This window comes from Sebastes fasciatus, chromosome 7 (assembly GCF_043250625.1).
Source record: "Sebastes fasciatus isolate fSebFas1 chromosome 7, fSebFas1.pri, whole genome shotgun sequence".
NCBI classification, from domain to species: domain Eukaryota; kingdom Metazoa; phylum Chordata; class Actinopteri; order Perciformes; family Sebastidae; genus Sebastes; species Sebastes fasciatus.
The window spans coordinates 30,568,439-30,587,550 of NC_133801.1; the positions used below are offsets into that span (position 1 = coordinate 30,568,439).

The following is a 19,112-nucleotide window of genomic DNA, read 5'->3' on the forward strand; positions in this document are numbered from 1 at the left end:
TATGGAATATTTTATTACAACCTCAGTATTTGTATTCAGGGTTTAAAAAAAGACTAGAAAAAAGAGAGGTTCTGCTTCATCAGAGGGTTTTGGAGTATCGCCGCCTGACAGAGTCTCTGTAGAACTGGAAGATCTTCTCTGATGCTTTCTGACTGACTGCTATACACTGCTGCAGCTGTAGAAGAAAAACAAATATGAAATGTCTGCGATATCACCAGAGGCAGAGTCTGATTATCTCATTATCATCAGATCACTGACGGCGCGTGCACAATAATGAAAAAACACAGAATTACTTTATGTCCAACAAATCTGGAAATCACACTTTATTCATGATCCAAAACCTACGTTTGACAGTGTTGCACATTTGCTCATTTATTTACTGACCTCATGAACTGAAAATGATCCTTTGGTGGATGACATCATTACTCTGCGTTCCGTACCGTCGATAGCAAAGGTCATCACAGCACGACTTTCCTGGTGAGAGTGGAAACAGACGAGAACAAATTAAAGCAGCAGTGGGTAGAAATGGAGAAATATGATAAAAAAAAGTTATTTTTATAAAACGGTCACTATATCCCGACAGTAGTACATGAGACAGGTAATCTGAAATTTTTGCCCAATGATGCCAAAATATTCTGCCTACTGCAGCTTTAACTAATTCAGCAAGTACTATAACAGTGCCAACTGTGCTGAGAGGACATGCAAATGTTCTGGGGATGCCATCCAAAGACATTTCCACAAGTGACATATTCAGTTACATATCATCAATCCCTCATGTTCACTGTATTCGCATCCGATTCAACTGTTATCAGGCCATTAAATGTGCTTTATCGGTCTCTACAAGCACCATAGATGTGTCTTTTGACATTAAGCTAACCGTATGTTATTGGGAATGTACAAGTGTATACAACAAGCATTTCATATATTTATATTCCATTTCTTCTAATAGATCCCCCGAAATGCTACACATGATCAGTTTTTTAAAAAGTTTCAAAGGAAGATTTTTCTATAAATCCAGGGCCTTTAATGTCCTTTTTTATTCCTGTACAATAGAATTGATCATGTTACTGATATGTATCAATAGAATTTACTCAATTCTCCTCATGCCCTTCATCCCAGGAGAAAATTGGTTCCTCTCAGCTGATCTATTCACAATTGGATTTATTTTGTCACCCGGGGACTTTTAAGGAATTTAATAAACAAAGTGCTTTGCGGTGTTTTTGTTTTCACACGCATGAGCCTCAGATTTACCTTTTCCTGAGCCGCGGTGGGGTCTGTGATGATTTGACCGTCTGAGTCGATGGCACAGGTCACTCCACAGAAAAGGCAACTCATCGGCAGGCCTGCGTCCATAAGAGCCATACAGGCAGCATTCAAAAAGCAGGACAAGAGCTGTGGGACAGGTAAGGAAGAACACTCACCAGGAAACAACTTTAAGCCACCATTTCAATTTACAGCGCAGAGATTTACTGAAGGATACTGAACCGTCGTCGTGTATCAGCTGAAGAATGAGAGTTAGGGAGGAGCGAGGGTGAAGTGTCAAGAGCAGAGATGCCTCACAGGTTTCTCGCACACATTGCTCTTGTGATCGCTCCCTCACACCTAGAAAATAAAGAAATGTTGGGATGCATACTTGATTCAGAGTGGAAACAAACTGGCTCACTTACTCCACCTTGTGGTGTGTTGTGGTATGGCAGCTTTTGCAAAGTAGAAGTGGACAAGGCAGTAAAATTAAGGCCCAATCTCAATGTCCTCATCCTAAAGCATTATAAGCCCTGAAACCTCAGGGACTTGACTGACGTCACCTGGTAAATGGTTGAGTGTGAGAGGCTGCAAAGGCTTAAAAATGGTATAAATACGAATGGGACAAAACTTTGATATGACACATCATGTAACCTTGACGACACCAATTGTGGGTTTTTCTTTTACGTTTTTTTACTGCCTATTTGAACTTCTTCCAGGCTCTTGCATTACGAGATTAGAGGTAACTGTCAAATTATCCTTTACTTGTTTTTGACAAACTTCATTAAGCAAAATTAAAAGAAATGGTTGATGAATAAACCAGGTGTGTAATATAGTCTAATGCTTACATTCCTCTGATTTCATGTGGTTTTTTGTTTATGTACCATCTTAAATCCTTATTGTTAATATTTCTGAATAAATTGAAATATGCCTGGCCGAACACCCATGTGCCGTCCTCTCTTTGTTCGCCTTTTTTTTTTTAATGCCTCCGGTAACCGTGGTAACCCTGTGTTTAATGTCACAGCGCGATGAATTGTGGGTAATTCCCTCAGGCAAATTCTGCAGAAATGCAGACTTACGGAAAGTGTTCCTAAAGGGCTCAAAATGTCTGCGAGAGAGCCCTCAAAGACTTGACGATTTGACAGTGGGACAGCCCTAAACCCTCACAGATTTTGCGGAAACGCGACTCAAAGTCTGTGGGTCTGTGAGTGTGGACATTGGGATTGGTCCTAACAGTTACTAGCCTCCTAAGGCCCCTTAAATTCCTTAATTTCCCTTAAAGAAGCTTATAGAAACATTTCTTTTCTAAACTGCATAACAATTTTTCCAGGTATATTACATATGTCCTAATTTCAGCAGTGCATTGTAACTAATGTAATACTATACTATACTGTGTGAAATATTCAAACTCACAAAGCCATAAATGTGCTAGAGAGTTAAAGGAGAAATTATCACCCATAAAAGAAGAGTTACACTGCCCACACTGCTTTAGAACAACATTCAGGAACTGCATTAGACTCCCAATGAAGGAGATAATCACTTACTTGGCAGTCCCACTTTGGGCTGTATCACCACCTCCAGCGTTGCCCGGTCATAGATTTCCTTACTGACTTTGACCTCAGCTGGTCCGTACACTCCGGCCATCACACTTGTGTCTCCTTCAAATGAGAACAAAAGACAGAGTTATTCAACTGAAAAGACATTATTGATCCAGGTGGGGGAAATGATGTTTTGCCCCGAGTGCAAATAAAAAACAACAGCATACAGGCAATAACAAATAAAGAGGAAGTCTAGAAGGGAGAAAAGATGTGATCATTGAAGCGTCCACTGCTGATGAACCATCTCAGATGGTGGTGAGTGCAGAAAAAAAACAATAAGAGGAGTAACATCAAATCATTTAAAACAGAAAGAGACAAAGGCCAACTGGTGCGTACGCTGTACAGATGTGATATTTAGGAACAACGTTCAAAGAAATTCACTTTTTTTGTGCACTGAAAAGGCAACTAGAATGGACAATTATACAACAGTGATGTTGATAATATTGTGATAGACTGACAGGATATCATCTACAATAGAATATAACCTACAGACACAACATATCACAATCTATTCAATATTTAAGCCAACAAAATGTAACCAAAAGAGTTGCTGCTGCTTACTGTTTATTGTATTTGAACACAGCATTCACATTTAAACATGGGTTATACACTTAGTACCAACAAGATTTAATACTTTCTGAGTAACGTAGCATGATGAATGATGAGCAGTGGTGGAATGTATCTAAGTAGGTGTACAGTTACTCAGGTACAGTGCTTAAGTACAGTTTTGGGGTACTTGTACTTTACTTGAGTATTTCCATGTTATGCTACTTTATACTTCTACGCCACTACATTTTAGAGGCAAACATTGTACTTTTTACTGCACTGCTTTTATTTGATGAACTTTAGTTACTTTGCAGATTTAGATTATTAATACAAAATAGAAAATCAACTAATAATTTATGATTTATTATTATTATTTATTTTTTGTTTTGCACAATTTAAGACTATACAACATAACAAAAAAATAAATGAATAATATAAAGTGCAGGAAGAGGCAAAAAACAACAACACTGGGCTTATCTGAAGCCTCTAGAAACAAGATTAATATAAATAAATAATATGACTACATAATAGTGATAAACAATTAGGACAAGATATATATAATAACAACAATAACAATACAGTAAATATATCAAAAAAGATAAGTGTGTGTGTGTGTGTGTGTGTATGGTTAGTGTTTGTGAGGAGGATATTGATTTAAATATCTATAATGACTTCTGGGCAATCGTAACCATAACAACATTATAGGTTAAGATCCCCAGCAATATATAAAGTAATTGATATTAGCTCCACCTTTACCAGCTGCAACATTAAAGTGTTGAACACATTAATGCATCAATAATTATAATCCAGTGATATCACATATGACTCTGAGATGGACCGTTCTGCTTAATGAGTACTTTCACTTTTGGTACTTTAAGTTTATTTTGATGCTGATACTTTTACTTAGTAATAGTCTGAATGCAAGACTTTAACTTGTGACAGAGTAACGTTATGTCTTCACTGTGGTATCACTACTTCTGCTGCTTCCACCGCTGACGGTGAGTCCCAGGCTGCTGTATCTGGCTGAGCTTAAGACACATTTACAGTCAACAGGAGTCGTGTTTCTCTGGTCGGTACCTTGAATGAAGGACGCTGAACCATCAGGTCGAGACAGTAAACTCTGCTCGCAGCCAAACTCTCTGAGAGTCACATCTGAAGAGCCGCACACCTCCATCACGCTGCTACCAGACAAGCACCACGGTGGAGGAGTAGCGTGTCGCGGGGGAGTGACGTAATCTGTTTTGCCATTCGGGGCCCTTACTGATGACGTAAAGGGTCATACTTTTTTTTTTTCTTCATACTTTATTTCTAAAGTACAATACAGTAGTTACAACATGTTCATGTTTTTCATCACAAAAAAAATTAGCTAATATATTTCACAGTATAAAAATAATATAAAATGAATTATACAACAAATAAATGTAAGAAAGGGGAAAAGATTAACAAAAACAAAAAAAAACAATCAGGGTCTGTTAAACAATTGGAATACATTTAAATAATATAATTTCAATAAATAATAAATATGTCTAAACAATCTAATTTTTTTCTTTAGAATTTTTGAGTATTACGTTTTCAATCATAGTCAAATATGTTTTAAAATCAGTATTTTTAAAAGTATAAAAGGAGGATAGTCTTGTAAGCCACATCATTTTATGGATATAATATTTTGCTAAGGTATTAATCAAATTAATTATGTAAATTGTATCTGTCGAAAAACTGGGATTGTTAAAAGTGAGTATTATCTCAATCTTTGTTAGTATGATATCTTTTTCAAAATGTTTTGAGAAGAAAATAAGTATAAAGGGTAATACCTAAATTTATTAGTGGGTATAAGTCAAGTATGTTGTATCATTGCTCCCACTGGCTCCCACTTTAGCTAGTTACTTTTCAGATTACAGTTTTTCATAGTAAATGATGATTTTATAGAACATGATGCATTACTTCAGATTAAAATATACAACAGTATATAAAGGCGTTAAAATAAAAAACAACAACAACAACCGTAAACGTCTACAGCAGTAAGGATGGGAACATATACAGTATATGTCTATGGATGGGGATATTTCTTCCTCCACTGGGTGTGTGCCTGACAGGCTGTACTCAGGGCTGTGCCTGACAGGCTGTACTGGGGGCTCTAAACCCGCAGTGCAACTGCAGCAGTCTGCAGCTCTCTGGAGCCAAGATGGCGGGTGTGTGCGGGGCGTGTGGTGAGACGGAGGAGGAGCGGGATCTTTCTGGGAGTGTTGAAGGGTGAGAGGAGTTTTTAGGAGACATTTAGTCTCAATGTCCACTCAGCACGTGTTTTCTCGTGTGGTTATATGTTGTGCTCATAAACTGTGGAGCTACTTATAAAAGACAAACTGTCAACAAACCTTCAGCTAACGTGAGCTAACTAACTCAGCCTGTCAGAGACAACTTAGTAAACTGCACTCAGTGTGAGTTCACTCTAAATAACACTTTGTGTCGCTTTCTACAAAACATCAGTAGCTTTTCCACAACGTGTAGAGTATAATTAGTATGTATGTTGTATGTGTGTAAGAAGTCTGTCTGTGTATATGCATGTTGTGATTTGGGTGAACTGACCCTTTAAAACTCATTAAGTTCTATGTGGAGTCTACAGGTTTATTTTCTATTCATATGATCCTGTCGTGACAAAGTTTTGATATTAAAATACAATGTTTTACTGTTATCTTACTTAAATGAAGTACAAGTTAGTCTGACTAAATTCAGACATATTGTGATACCTTAAAGGTCCCATGTTGTGCTCATCTTCAGGTTCATACTTTATATTTTGTGTTTCAACTAGAACATTTTTACATGCTTTAATTTTTTTTTAAAAACTTTATTTTCCTCATACTGTCTGCCTTAATATACCTGTATTTATCGTCTGTCTGAAACGCTCCGTTTTAGTGCATTTCAATGGAATTGCAACAGAATTGTGTTGCTAGGCAACAGCTTGGGTCCATGTGTACTTCCTGTCAGCTGATGACATTCACATACACTGAAACAGGAAATAAGCTGGGACACATTTCAAATGTTTACGTTTAAAACTGTGTAATGGTCTAAATATTGTAGATTTGTGACATCACAAATGGACAGAAATCCTAACGGCTTGTTTCAAACGCACAATTTATGAATACGGGCTGCGTGTATTTCTCCGTATATTGAGCGTTTTGATAGTTTAACAGTATTTATAAAGCACTTAAACCTACTTTATAATATAAAAGCCATGAGAATGTCACTTTTTACAATATGGGACCTTTAAATAACAGTTATATGAGAACATACCATGTTATCTTTTAGGCTAAACCTAAAATTCTTTGCTAAGCCACTAAACCAGCTTTTTTTGTGTGTTTCCATTAAGTTTTAACATAACTAGTAGTGATGCACACAGGCTCATGTAAGAAATCCATACAGGAAGTAAAAGAAAACTAACCAATCAGCAGCAACAAAGGTCCAGAAATTAGCACAATATCAATAATAGAGGACACATAATAACAATACAGCATATTACACCACTACCAGAGAGATTTCAACTCAATTTCCAGGACGACATCATCAAAACCTTACATAACATTACAGAGTCAAGATACAAGGAAAGATGAAATATCCACCACCATACCCCAAATTAACCAAAACCTTAATCCGATTCCAGCACAACAGAACAAGCCAACCACCGAGTTAACCAGTCCAGCTACCCCAAATGTAGTTTCTGAATTGTCTGATGTAAACTAGGGTAATACCTTTACTGCGTAAATCAAATTCAGTGTTTTTACGTAACGTTTTTGTTGTGACAATATTGAATTTTCCCACTTTTGTCTCCAGGAAATTGCATGTCACAGTCCGCAGGCGATCAGATGGCCGTATGCGGGTGGAGTTGTGCAAAGAGTGCAAGCTTTACCACTGTCCCTTCTGCCAGCCGTCCGTCTACAAGCCAAAAGGAGACTATGCAAGTGTTTGGACACATGTAGAAATCCACAGAATGAGGGCCTTGCAACATGGAGGTCAGAATATAAGCTGCTACCTGAGCCTGGAATATATACAGAAAGTGTATCCTGTGTCATTATATCCACTTTCATGAATTTTGTTTTTCCTTTGCAGAGTTTAATATTCACGTGTGCCAATTGCAGTGCAGAGGAGAAAGACATTTTCACTGTCCATACTGTTCAAAGACGATTATAACCCGGAAACAGTTTGAAAGTCATATGGACAAATGTGCGGGGACACAAAGCTCAACAGCAGCTACCACAGCCGGCAAGTCCGCCTTCCTCCTGCTCAAAATCACGCCCCCTTTTCAGCAAATTATCAAGATGGGACAGTCCCCTGCTCCACTCAAGCCCCCTGCTCAGCCAGAATCCACAGCAGACCCCCCTGTTGAACCAAAGTTCACATCAAGCCAATCCCCTGCTCTACCCGAGTCCTCTGCTCAGCCAAAATCCACAGCAGAACCCAAATGCACATCAAGCCAGTGTCCTGCTTCACCTGACAGCCTTGTTGAACCCACAACTACAGCTGACCAGCCTGCTGCTTCGCCTGACCCGCCTGTCCCCGTGGACCACCCCTCTACCTTAACAGACAAACCTGTTCAGCAAACTTCAGTAGTGAGAAAAGTAAAATGCCCAATGTGCAACCTGTGCTTGAATAAAAAAAATCTAAGAAAACATAAACTCAGGAGACACTTCTGTCAATCAATGTCAGAGAAGGACATAACGACCAAAGACCATCTCAGAAGTCAGTGTATTGACTCTGATAACGGCATGTACGCTGTAGCAAAGTCTTACAAGGCCACTGCCGTACCAGTTCATGTCATTAAAGAAAGATCAGGCAGCGCAAACAAATTGGTGTGCGAAGAAGATCGGTGCGAGGCTATTTCAGATTTTCGAAGGAGGAGTGGCTTGCCTGCTAGCCAGTGTCCTCATCAACGGTCTGTTGATTTTTGTTTTACTCGTGCAAGAAGAGAAGACTTGAAACCCAGTGTGCTGGAGGAACTGGTTTCCAGTAAATGGATTGGAAAGGACATGGGGGCCAGGTGCCTCAACCATCGTGAGCAAGCGACTCAAAACAGAGCCCCACTTGTTACTCTTGTGGATCTCGGCGGAAGTCATTGCCTATATTTGTCCGTGTTCGAGCCCAAACTGTCACCGCACAGCAAATTGGGAAGATTATTCGTGACATATACCGTAAGGAGTAGGTTATGGCATTGTAGCTGTTGTCGGGGGAGAATTTCCTGCTTGCACAAATGCATAGCCAAATGGTATCTCTTCCAAACCAACAAAGAGTTATTCATCTCAGATGCCAAGCGAGACACACCGCTAAGCATTTCTGAATTTATGGAAGACTCATCTGCAGAAACCCCCACAGAAAATTCAGCTGGAACTGTGTATCCACCAAGAGAAGAAGGACTGAAACAGATGGCTAAGTACATTTACAACCAAAAAAAATTGCCCTCCACATTTCCAGAAAACATCACCCAGTGTGAAATGCACTTTCCAACACATTTGGTTCCAGCTCAAACTGTCTGCCAAGAGTGCCCAGGTCATGTGTCCTTAACGGGTCCAGCGCTGATCACCGACCAAGCGAGAGTCATCACTTTAACAGGAGTGATTGAAGGTTTGTCTACAAACACGCACATATTAAACTATACTCTTCTTCTTGTTTTGGCAGTCCCTTTAAGACAGCTTTTTATGTCTTCCAGATAATTCCACATTTTTCAAAAAGTGTCCAGGTTGTGACATGGTGTACCGTTACCAGGAGTGGAGTGAGGGTCTTCACAATTACAATGACCACATAATCCTGAGTCTGCAACTGTGCATGCTTATGCAAAACTCTATCAAGGTACTCTTGTGTTTCATGAAAGAAAGTCAAAATGCTCTGTGGTTTTGGGATTTACATTTTAAAATGTTCTCAGTGAGATTATTAACTGAAAATGTTCATTTATGTCTGCTTTCTTTCTTTTTTCTTTTTTTTTTTAGAGTCACACTGCCGTCGGTGGAGTGGTGGAGGTGCTGGAACGGACAGTAGGCATCAAGTCTCCATGCGCCATGGAGGTGCTTCAGGCATACCTCCACTTTGAAGCTCTTACAAGTCACCCCTGTCAGTCTGCGGTCATGATGGATCTTTATCAAAAGGAGGTTTTCAACATGGCGGGTGAGTATTTCTTGGTAACTCTGTGGGTTCTGGGAATTAAATATTTAAAATAGGGCTGTCAGTTGACTTAAGTTACTCATTCGCATGATTGTCCATAGTTAATCGTGATTAATCGAAATGAATCGCACATTTTTAATCTGTTCAAAATGTACCTTTAAAAGGAGATATGTCAAGTATTTAATACTCTTATCAACATGGGAGTAGAGGGCTGCACGTTGGTGGAGTGGTTAGCCCTGTCGCCCTTCTGAGTGGGTTGTTAGCATGGGTTTTCTCCAGGTTCTCCGGATTCCTCCCACTGTCCAAAGACATATAGGTTAGGTCAATTGTCGACTTTAAATTGGCTGGTTGGTACCAATGTATTCTTTAGGTTTTTCTAGTTTCATATGATACCAGTATCTTCACTCTAGCTTTAAAACTGAGCCCGGTACAACCTGAAAATTGCAAGTTGCGTTAATGCATTAAAGAAATTAGTGGCGTTAAAATGAATTTGCGTTTAACGCATTATTATCGCGTTAACTTTGACAGTCAATGAAAAGTAAATGTATTGTTATTTAAACAGCTTTAAAGCTCTTCTTCCTGTCAGCTACAAGAGGGTTACATTTCAATGCTCTGATATAATATCATAGTATTTTTTTCTCCTTCTTTTACATAATCATCATATGAGTGAACAGCAGAATTAGTGTTTGATCTCACACAATCTTTTTTGTAGGGATTGATATTGAGGGCCTGCCTGAATCCTTCATTGGAGAAGTCAACACAGAGGAATTCTGGGATTCAGCGTGCATGGAGATCATAACAAGCAGCCTGGTTGTTCGTAAGTGTAATTTGGAGACTTGTAAATCTAGTTCACATTTTTACAGTTTACAAATCATACCTTTATTTTTAATGTCAGCCTTTCAATGTTAATATTACCTTTAGCGCTACTTTCAAGCTCTGAAACCATGGTTATCTAGCTAAATGTGTTAAACTCTGCCATTTGGATCAATAAAGTTATATTTCATATGGGAAATCTGATGAGTTTTCCATTAGGCCTGCTGGAGTGCAGGCAGTTAGTACAAAACATTAGTGCTAAAACAATTAATCGATTAGTTGCAACAGAAAATGAGTTGGCAACTACCTGTATTTTGATAATTGATTAATAGTTTAAGTACATTTTTTCCAGCAGAAATGCCAATCCTTTATGGCTTTTAGTTCTGAATTGTGAGGATTTGCTCCTTTTCTTTGTCGTACATGGTAGTAAAGTCAACATTTTGTGGTGTTGGACTGCTGGTCAGGTAAAACAAGCAATAGGCCTTTATCACGTCACGATGGGTGTTTTTCATTATTTTATAGACTAAACGATTCATTGTGAAAACAGTGTACAGATTATGATAGTAAAGTGACTATTTTGGGGTTTTAGACTGTTTGTCGGACAAAAAAGCTAACTGAAGAGGTCTGCTGGAGTTTTGTTGAATGCATTTTGAAGTGATTTTCTGACATTTTATACATAATTGTGAATTGCAGTCCTACATGAAATAAAGCAAAGTAGCAATGATAGGAAGAATCATTGTGCAGGTGGATCATCTTTTTGTCCTTTCTGTCTTTACTTAATACAGGAAGGTCTACCTATTTTGCCACCTTAGACGGTAACCTCAAAGAAGCTGCAGCGTCTGCAGTCACAACCTCCCTCACCCTGGCTGGAAGAAAGAGGCTGAGCAAACAAAGAACCGAGGACTGTCACAGGGCTGTGACCAGATACCTCGTGAAAGGACTACATCCGCTGTCCACAGTGGAATCACCGTGGTTTAGGTAGGTTTTTATTAACCCGGACTTTGGATGCACGAATGTGATCATTTACATCGTTGTTGATAATCTGCATTTTCATTCCTGCTTTCACTCAGAGAGATGACAAAAATGCTAAACCCAAAATACCACCTGCCTACCAGAGATCAGCTCATAAACACACTGATGCCTTCGTGGTTCTCCGTGGAGAAGAAACATGTCATCAGAGAGCTGCGTCAGGTCTCTGAGGCTGCAGTGACGTGTGACTGGTGGACAAGTTTTTCCCACGACCACTACCTGACAGTTACTTTACACTTCATAGTGAAAGGCCAAAGGAAGCAGAAGGTGCTTCGTACGAAGCCAGTCTACGACGCTCAGGCAGACACAGTAGTGGCAGAGCAGATAGGTGGCATACTGGAGGAATTCAGTGTCAGAGACAAAGTCGTTGCCATGACGGTGGATAATGCATTCAGTATGGACGTTGCCGTCAAGAAATCGCAGTTTAGGAAGCTGAGATGTTTTGCCCACATGCTCAGCCTCGCTGCACAGAAGGTGTACACCAGCAACACCGTGACCAGATGGGCAGCAAAAATAAGAGCTGTTGTTGTGTGGATCAAAAGGTCTTCCACAGCTCAAACGGTTCTTCAGGGGAAACAACAGCTTTTGAGTGAGTACATGATATCATCTTGTCTTTATTTTTGGCTGTTTAGGTACGTGGAGCGTGTCAGGAAGAGCGTAGACTGTATATAAGATTTGTGTCTGTTTTCAGATCTACCTCGACACTCTTTAGTGCTCGACGTCCGAACACGTTGGGACTCATTGTACCTCATGATGGAGAGGTTTGTGGAGCAGTACGCTGCCGTACAGGCCACCACCACAGACCCACAGATCAAACAGTCTGCTGAGAAGAAAAGGTAAATAGAGTTAGTAGGTAACATCAGAATGAAGTATTGTTTTATGTGTTGAAATAACATGTTCGTTATTTGGTTTCAAGGCTGGAAACGCTCTCAGACGACGATCACCGAAAAGCAGAGGAGTTCATCGGGATCATGAAGCCTCTGTACACGTCGTCGCTCTGCGTCTCAGCCGACAAGAGTCCAACTTGTAGTCAGATATTTCCCATCCTGAAAAAACTGGAGGCCCGCTTCGAAACCCAGGAGGAGGACTCTCTGTTCACAGCCACGCTCAAGGGAAAAGTCTGGGATGAGCTGTCTACATGTTACAAGGTATGTACAATACTTTCCACGAGAGAAAAGTCATAAAGAAAAACTAAGCATTGTCCTGTAGAGGCGATTCCATTGTAAAAGTAAGTGGCCTTAGTGGACTTTTAAATTGTGACGTTTTATTCTGGGTAGCTACTAACGATTACTTTCATTATGGATTAATCCGCTGACTGTTTTCATAATTAATTTTGCAACCAAGAGTCATCACACTAAACTTTCTATTACATCAAAGAAAAGTAACAAATCATCACAATTGAAGAGCAAGAACAACTAATTAAGTCAGATTAATTTTTTGTCAAAATTGATCAACAGTGTTACTTTCGTTAACAAAAACTATGACAAAATATGTTGGTCCAAGACCTTTTTTCCATGACTGAGACAAGACGATGACGAGGCGGCACCGCCGGCATTAAACACTAACGGTGACGATACCAAACATGCAATATCGTTGACAAAAAAAGATGAGACTAAAATGTAGTTTAAAAGTTTAGAAACTTTACCAAAATCACTCTTTAATTCTCCTCTTCCTTCTCTTCCCCTCTCTGTGTCACTCTCTCTCTTTGTCTCACACACACAACACGCTGCGGCGTCGCACAGTCCATCTTTTCCTTCTTGTCTCACACCCCAGTCCTGACAACTGCGCCTGTATATTGCATAAAGTTTGGCTGTTTGCGGGTCAGGTCAGGTTTGGGTGGTTGATTAACGCATATTTTTACCTGTTGGGCGGGCGGATCGGCTCTCATAACGGACCAGCGGGTGCGACTGAACCGTGCATCATTAATGAGCTCAGTCAGGAGGAATCAGACTAACAGCAAAGCTGCAATCTTAATCATATAAGCTGTATTTTTCATCAGATAATGATAAGATAAAAATGTCTGTGAAATAAGTTTGACTAAAATGACAAAAATGTGCAGTTTAATCTGATGGCTAAACAGGACTCTGATTAAATAATAAAAAATTTAAAAAGATGAGAAATTAAGAAAAAAATTAAGAGAGAAAACATTTAGACTAAAATCAAATGACTTTTCAGTGACTAAAACTGGACTAAAACATTTTGAGTTGTCGTCGACTAAAGCTAGACTAAAATTATGAAGGATAAAAATGACTAGATTGTGAGTAAAACTAATAAGCATTTGTGTTTTAAGACTAAGACTAAATCTGAAAAAAGCTGCCAAAATTAACACTTTTGAACAATCAATTAATCAACCAATAATTTCTGTTCTAGCTTTATAGTTCTCTAGGTTCATTTTCACTGAAGCATCTTTACTTCCATATATAGAAGAGTGTATTTTTATGTATTGTTTAACCTATATTTAACAAGTCTGCAAGGGAGACCCAGCCAATATGGCAGCAGGAAAAGTTGCAACAACAGAAATGAGATAAAACTATTTTAAAAAGTAGTGACAGGAAAAACGAAGCTTCCTGAAGCCCTGAATCATTAATGAAGCATGTGATGAAATTGTTTTGAAGCCTTTGAAACAGTCAGAATGGCGACATCTCCTGGACAACCCCTGTTATTAACAACATGTTTATATTATTTTGACCACCTCATTTAAATCATTGAGGGTAGGCTACAGTAGAAATACGTCTCTGTTTAATGCACCACAAAACTGCATCCTCCAAAAATGACCGTTAAGTTGAATCAGCACCTCTATAAAACAGTTTCAACAAAAACTGAACATAAAAGAACATACTGTTAGTGTGCATTAGTGTTAGCTAGGTGTACCTAATAAACTGAGTTTACAAAGAGACAGGGCGAAAGTTTAGCCACAAAGGCTCTGTAGATGAAAATATACCAATGACAGAGTCACTCATCGACAGAGATGGTCAGCCAACTCTGTAATACAGATCACAATGCTGAGTTCAGCAACAAACCTCAAAGTGCCATGGTAGACAGAATCCCATGTGTGAAAAAAATTGTGCTGATGAACAACAAATTGCTAGTCTTGGTTTCCTTGAACGGTAGTGTTCGGAAGTGTTGCCCTACATCTCAGTACTGACTTTCAAAAGGGAGGAATGTCCTCTGGATCCTACATGAGAAGAGTTTCTTTTATTTATAGACAGAAAATAAGTTGTAAAAGGGTTCAGTTCAGGCTCTATCCCCGGCCTGACTGAACTCAGCGGTCTTCGTCTTGTGCTTTATTTCAGGATGGTGATAGTTGGAAGTTCCTACAGGAGTCCAGCGCCATGGATCCAAGGTTCAAGAACAGAATTGACTCGGATGAGATTTGGTACAGAGTGAAACAAGCTGCGGTTAGGTTCACAAAAGAGGTACATTATTCTCTTTTACGTTGTTGGACTTGTTCTTCAACTGTATGCTGTAATTATATGTTTACTAAACACACAAGTACAAACTGTCTTCCTGCTGTCAGCTACCTCATACACTTTCAGTTGAAGTTGTTGTGTAATTTTCTGTCTCGGTAAACTTGAAGAAGACCTATTTTGCTTTGGGGCTTTTCCCCTTTCCTTTAATGTGTTGTATAGTTTTTTTGTGCATGTAAAAGTTCTGCAACATTACAAACCCAAAGTCCAATCTAAAGAGAGTTACTCTCCCCCCACAGGAAATTTAAAAAAGCGTTTTTTGAGCATAAAAGCATGTAAACATGTTCTAGTAGAAACCAAAAATACAAGTATGAACCTGACTGAAAACGCCAATGAGTCTTTGGCCATGGATGTATAAAGAGACGTCTGTAAATCAGAGGCTATTTTTATGAATAATAATTATGATAATTAACATCATAATTAACGTGCCCCAGACCCACGGGACTGCACCGCCCTGCACGCTCATATGACATATCCGGTTCTGCCAGCTTCCTTCTAGCTGTATGCGGCTGTAATAATGGATATATTGGTTGTAATTCATCACTTCTATTATCTTATAATACACTCGTGGGCTGTATGCCGTAAGCCTGTACTGTGGTGGATTTATTGACATCTCCGTTCCCAAATAACCGGCTATCGGCCAGTAGCTAGTAGTGCTAGTAGCATGACATAAGCAGAATTTAAAGTAGTTGTAGGCTTAATACTAACACGCAGGGCAAAAGCACAGGACACATCCTCTTATACATCCATGGTCTGTGGTCTATTGGACATCAATTTTGAAGATGTGTCTCAAAATCTGTGTGCTGCATTTTTCTAACTTCCATTTATGTCCATCGCTCACTTTATGCTCTCTGGGAAACGGCCGGGCAAAAAAGTTTAATAAATAAATTAGTAAGTAAGTAAATAGTTACAGCAGTTTGCATATTTATGATATTTTTATTGTTCAACACAGGCCATTTCGGTAGAGAAATTGAAATTATGACAACAGAATAAAAATCATTTGTATTACTTTTTTACGGCACTTTGTAGGCGGAAGTTTAACTGGTATCCGGTAATCACTTTCAGTACAAAAAGGCGGAAGCGTAGCTCTGCTGCTGGGCGCTGATATTGCAATGGAACGAACCACTATACGTTCTTTGCTAAAAATGAGCATAATAGGTCCTCTTTAAATCTTCAGCTTATGAGGTGACATGCTGGCCTTTTTGTTAGTTTTTGGGCTTGTCCTTGTTTTCCTTGCTATGTATTATGACAAAATAAATTCTATAGGTGTCAAATCAGGAGGAACACAGACCTTTGCGGGAGGACAGTGATGCTGATGATGTATCTGAGCACAATGAGTATTCAGATGAGGTAATGCCATCCACATGACACAAACATCTGTCGTATTTAATCCAAGTTGTCTTGTCGAACACTTTGTTTTTTTCCTTCTTTCCATTTGCCAGACTCCGTTCCCCAAAAGGCTCAGGTTAACAGGCCTGGAGGAGCTTTTTGAGGAGGAGGACCGAGCTCTGAAGAGCTTCACAGCAGCAGAAAAGACACCAATATCTGAAAGAGTCCAGCAAGAAATACAGCTATACAGAAACCTGCCTGCTGTACCCACATCAGAGGACGCTCTGGGCTGGTGGTGGAGGAAACGGGACTCGCTGCCTCTCCTGTCTCAACTCTCTAACTCATACCTGTGTATCCAAGCATCGTCCACTCCTCCTGAGAGAGTGTTTTCCACAGCAGGGGACACAATCAGCCAAGAGAGGTCACACATTCTACCAGAACAGGCGGACATGCAGATTTTTCTACAGAAAAACTGTTAAAACCAGTCAAATTTAGCAATGCTTACATCCTGTTATTTATGAGGTATGTGTTCAAGTACATCACTCACTGTGCTGCTAGCTTAATATTATGTCTAATTTACCTCATATCAACCAGGAGCAAAAACATTTGTTCATATAATGTAAATAAAATGCTTTTTAGATTTGGTCATACAAGTCAAAATAAATATTTTTCACAAAGATACCATACAAAAAGTCTGGCTTTTTGTGTGACTTGAACATATTTTGACAAAGCATATTCTATTTTTTGGAAAGGCAGGAATGGCAGAGTGGAGTAAAGCTGCTCCTGCTACACGAGGAGTTATCATTTGAGTTTGCTTTCTTTGAACCTGAATATGACCTTAATATGTAACCAGTTAAGAGTTGCTTATACTCATCATGCAGTAGTCATACTGTAGTTTTTACCACAATAAATCTTACTTCTATTTTGAGATATGAAAGTCAAGTAAACATCTTTTAGAGTTTGAAATTCTAGCCCTCATTTCAAACCCTGGTTTAGCACCGTTCTTCACAAGTAGTACTGGTTCTACAATCAGTGAATTTGTAATGGTATCCAACCCAGTGAGAGCTTCCCAAACTATCATAATTGGGCTACATACTCGGGAGTAAAAACTCATCTTAACAAAAAAAAAAAACATCTTATAGGTGGCACGTCTTAAAAAATGATTGACACAAGACAGGCATGTAGCGTTATACACCCAATCTGTTTCAGCCAAAGTACTTTAGTACAGAAACTGATTACTTCAGTCTATACATACAGGGAGACAGGTGAAGGTATTGACAATAATTAGAGAAACCCTATGAGGAAAGTGACGACTGTAAACTGTCCCACAATTAAGAAGACTTAGCAGCCCAAGCTATTGAGACTAATGTATTCAAGAAATATTAGTGGTGGAAAGTAACTAAGTACATTTTCTCAAGTACTTTCTCTAGTACACTTTTGAGGTATTTGTAATTGAATATTTCTATTTTCTGCCACTCAACGTAATTCACTACATTTCATTATATCCTCATTATTGTACATTTTACCCCACTACAAGCTTTAGTTACTACTTACTTGCAGATTCAGATTGTTAATGCAAATTATAATAATCAAATGTATGATGATAATAATAATAATAATTATTATTATTATTATTATTATTAATTAAGCTGCCAAGAAGCATATAAAGTACTTCAAATTAGCCCTAACTTTACCAGCTGCAACATTAAAGCAATGCTTACACATGAATGCATCAATGATTATAATCCAATTATGTATTTATTATTTTAGAAATTAGCCATTCTGCATAATTAATACATTTACTTTTGGTACTTTAAAGGTCACATATTATACTCCATTTAAACTAGTTATTATAGGTCTCAGACACCTCCAAACCATGTCTCTGAAGTTTTTTTTCAAAAAAACAATCAGATCATGCATTCCAGCATGTCTCTATAACCTCTGTTTCAGCCCATTTCCAAAAGTGCTGATTTCTGTGTCTGTAGCCTCTGTCTCCTCCCACTCTGCTCTGATTGGTCAGCGTTTTCTGTCAATCAAACGTCCTCAACAACAGCGTCACCCTCCCCCTCCCTCCCGGAGAAGCTCTCTCTCTCTCTCTCTCTAGAGAGAGAGAGAGAGAGAGAGAGAGAGAGAGACGAGTGGAGAGATAGCAGCTAGAATAAAGTTTATAAACCACTTTAAAGTTTATAAACCAGAAACTTCACCCAGCGCACGTTACCGGAGGAATCTGATCAGAAATCGGCGACACATGATGAACATCTGCGGTCCAGATTCCAGGTTTTCCTGACGGTTTCTCTCAGGTAAATAATGCTGTTTATATCTCTGTTAGTTAGCTCAGTGTTTACCTCATGCATCAACTCTGTAAACCGTAAACATACACTCTGTTTTACGTCTGTCTTTACAGATCCATCTGTGAGAAATGACCGACAGAATCATCCCAGAGGAGAGCAGACAGCTGAGAGCAGACAGCTGAGAGCAGATGGCTGAGAGCAGACAGCTGAGAGCAGATGGCTCTGTTTACATGGAGATACAGAGCTAACCCGGTAGCATGTAGCTAACCCGTTAGCATGTAGCTACATGCTAACGGGTTAGCTACATGCTAACGCTATGACACGGTGTGTAAACACAGCGACCATCAGGGTGGAAAATAGAAGATGTGAAACAGTAGTCAGTTCATTATTTCTGCTAAAAGATAAATGTATGGAAGATCAGAGTAATGGTATATTATTTACAGTAGTAGCTGTCTCTGTGTTACCATGACTACAGACCACCGGAGCTTAGCTTACCATAGTTTACCAGAGCTGAAGACTTTCTCCTGTACCATGTTAACATAACTAACTAACAGGTGAGATGATTACAAATGCTGTGAATAATTAATATTGTCATCTGTCAACTCAAATAAAGTTTGACTGTGAAACAGAAATGTGTTGTGTTGCTTACAAGC

The 19,112-nt window shown here is 39.1% G+C and overlaps 3 protein-coding genes across 6 annotated transcripts in view; 2 read left to right on the forward strand and 1 right to left on the reverse strand.

The window, feature by feature from the left end:
- tmem91 (transmembrane protein 91) overlaps positions 1-19,112 on the forward strand; it is a 51,222-nt gene that overhangs the window by 24,300 nt on the left and 7,810 nt on the right. The window lies entirely within an intron of this gene.
- On the reverse strand, positions 60-4,622 carry exosc5 (exosome component 5). The gene is made up of 6 exons (XM_074640214.1): positions 4,464-4,622; positions 2,787-2,900; positions 1,481-1,602; positions 1,252-1,392; positions 385-474; positions 60-175 (listed from the first exon to the last, which is right to left on the reverse strand). Exons 1-6 carry the CDS (start codon positions 4,558-4,560, stop codon positions 80-82), a joined length of 660 nt encoding a protein of 219 aa, XP_074496315.1. The 5' UTR covers positions 4,561-4,622; the 3' UTR covers positions 60-79.
- Positions 5,481-16,854, forward strand: LOC141770552 (uncharacterized). 4 transcript variants are annotated; one of them, XM_074640207.1, is made up of 14 exons: positions 5,805-5,821; positions 7,042-7,122; positions 7,212-7,390; positions 7,488-8,996; positions 9,082-9,221; positions 9,359-9,533; positions 10,243-10,347; positions 11,129-11,321; positions 11,414-11,961; positions 12,064-12,208; positions 12,289-12,520; positions 14,666-14,788; positions 16,106-16,189; positions 16,282-16,854. In XM_074640207.1, exons 3-14 carry the CDS (start codon positions 7,252-7,254, stop codon positions 16,645-16,647), a joined length of 3,759 nt encoding a protein of 1,252 aa, XP_074496308.1. In that variant the 5' UTR covers positions 5,805-5,821; positions 7,042-7,122; positions 7,212-7,251; the 3' UTR covers positions 16,648-16,854. The 4 variants fall into 4 exon arrangements, with proteins under 4 accessions (XP_074496306.1, XP_074496309.1, XP_074496307.1 ...); XM_074640205.1 differs by lacking the exons at positions 5,805-5,821; positions 7,042-7,122 and adding an exon at positions 5,481-5,636; XM_074640208.1 differs by lacking the exons at positions 5,805-5,821; positions 7,042-7,122 and adding an exon at positions 5,646-5,769.

Coding starts and splice junctions, on each gene's coding strand:
- exosc5 (XM_074640214.1), bottom strand. CDS start 4,560: ATGGAGGTGTGCGGCTCTTCAGATGTGACTCTCAGAGAGTTTGGCTGC. Junction 1,603..2,786: donor GCCCAAAGTGGGACTGCCAA/GTAAGTGATTAT, acceptor TTTATTTTCTAG/GTGTGAGGGAGCGATCACAA. Junction 475..1,251: donor CCACCGCGGCTCAGGAAAAG/GTAAATCTGAGG, acceptor CACTCTCACCAG/GAAAGTCGTGCTGTGATGAC.
- LOC141770552 (XM_074640205.1), top strand. CDS start 5,569: ATGGCGGGTGTGTGCGGGGCGTGTGGTGAGACGGAGGAGGAGCGGGAT. Junction 9,222..9,358: donor TTATGCAAAACTCTATCAAG/GTACTCTTGTGT, acceptor TTTTTTTTTTAG/AGTCACACTGCCGTCGGTGG. Junction 9,534..10,242: donor GGAGGTTTTCAACATGGCGG/GTGAGTATTTCT, acceptor TCTTTTTTGTAG/GGATTGATATTGAGGGCCTG.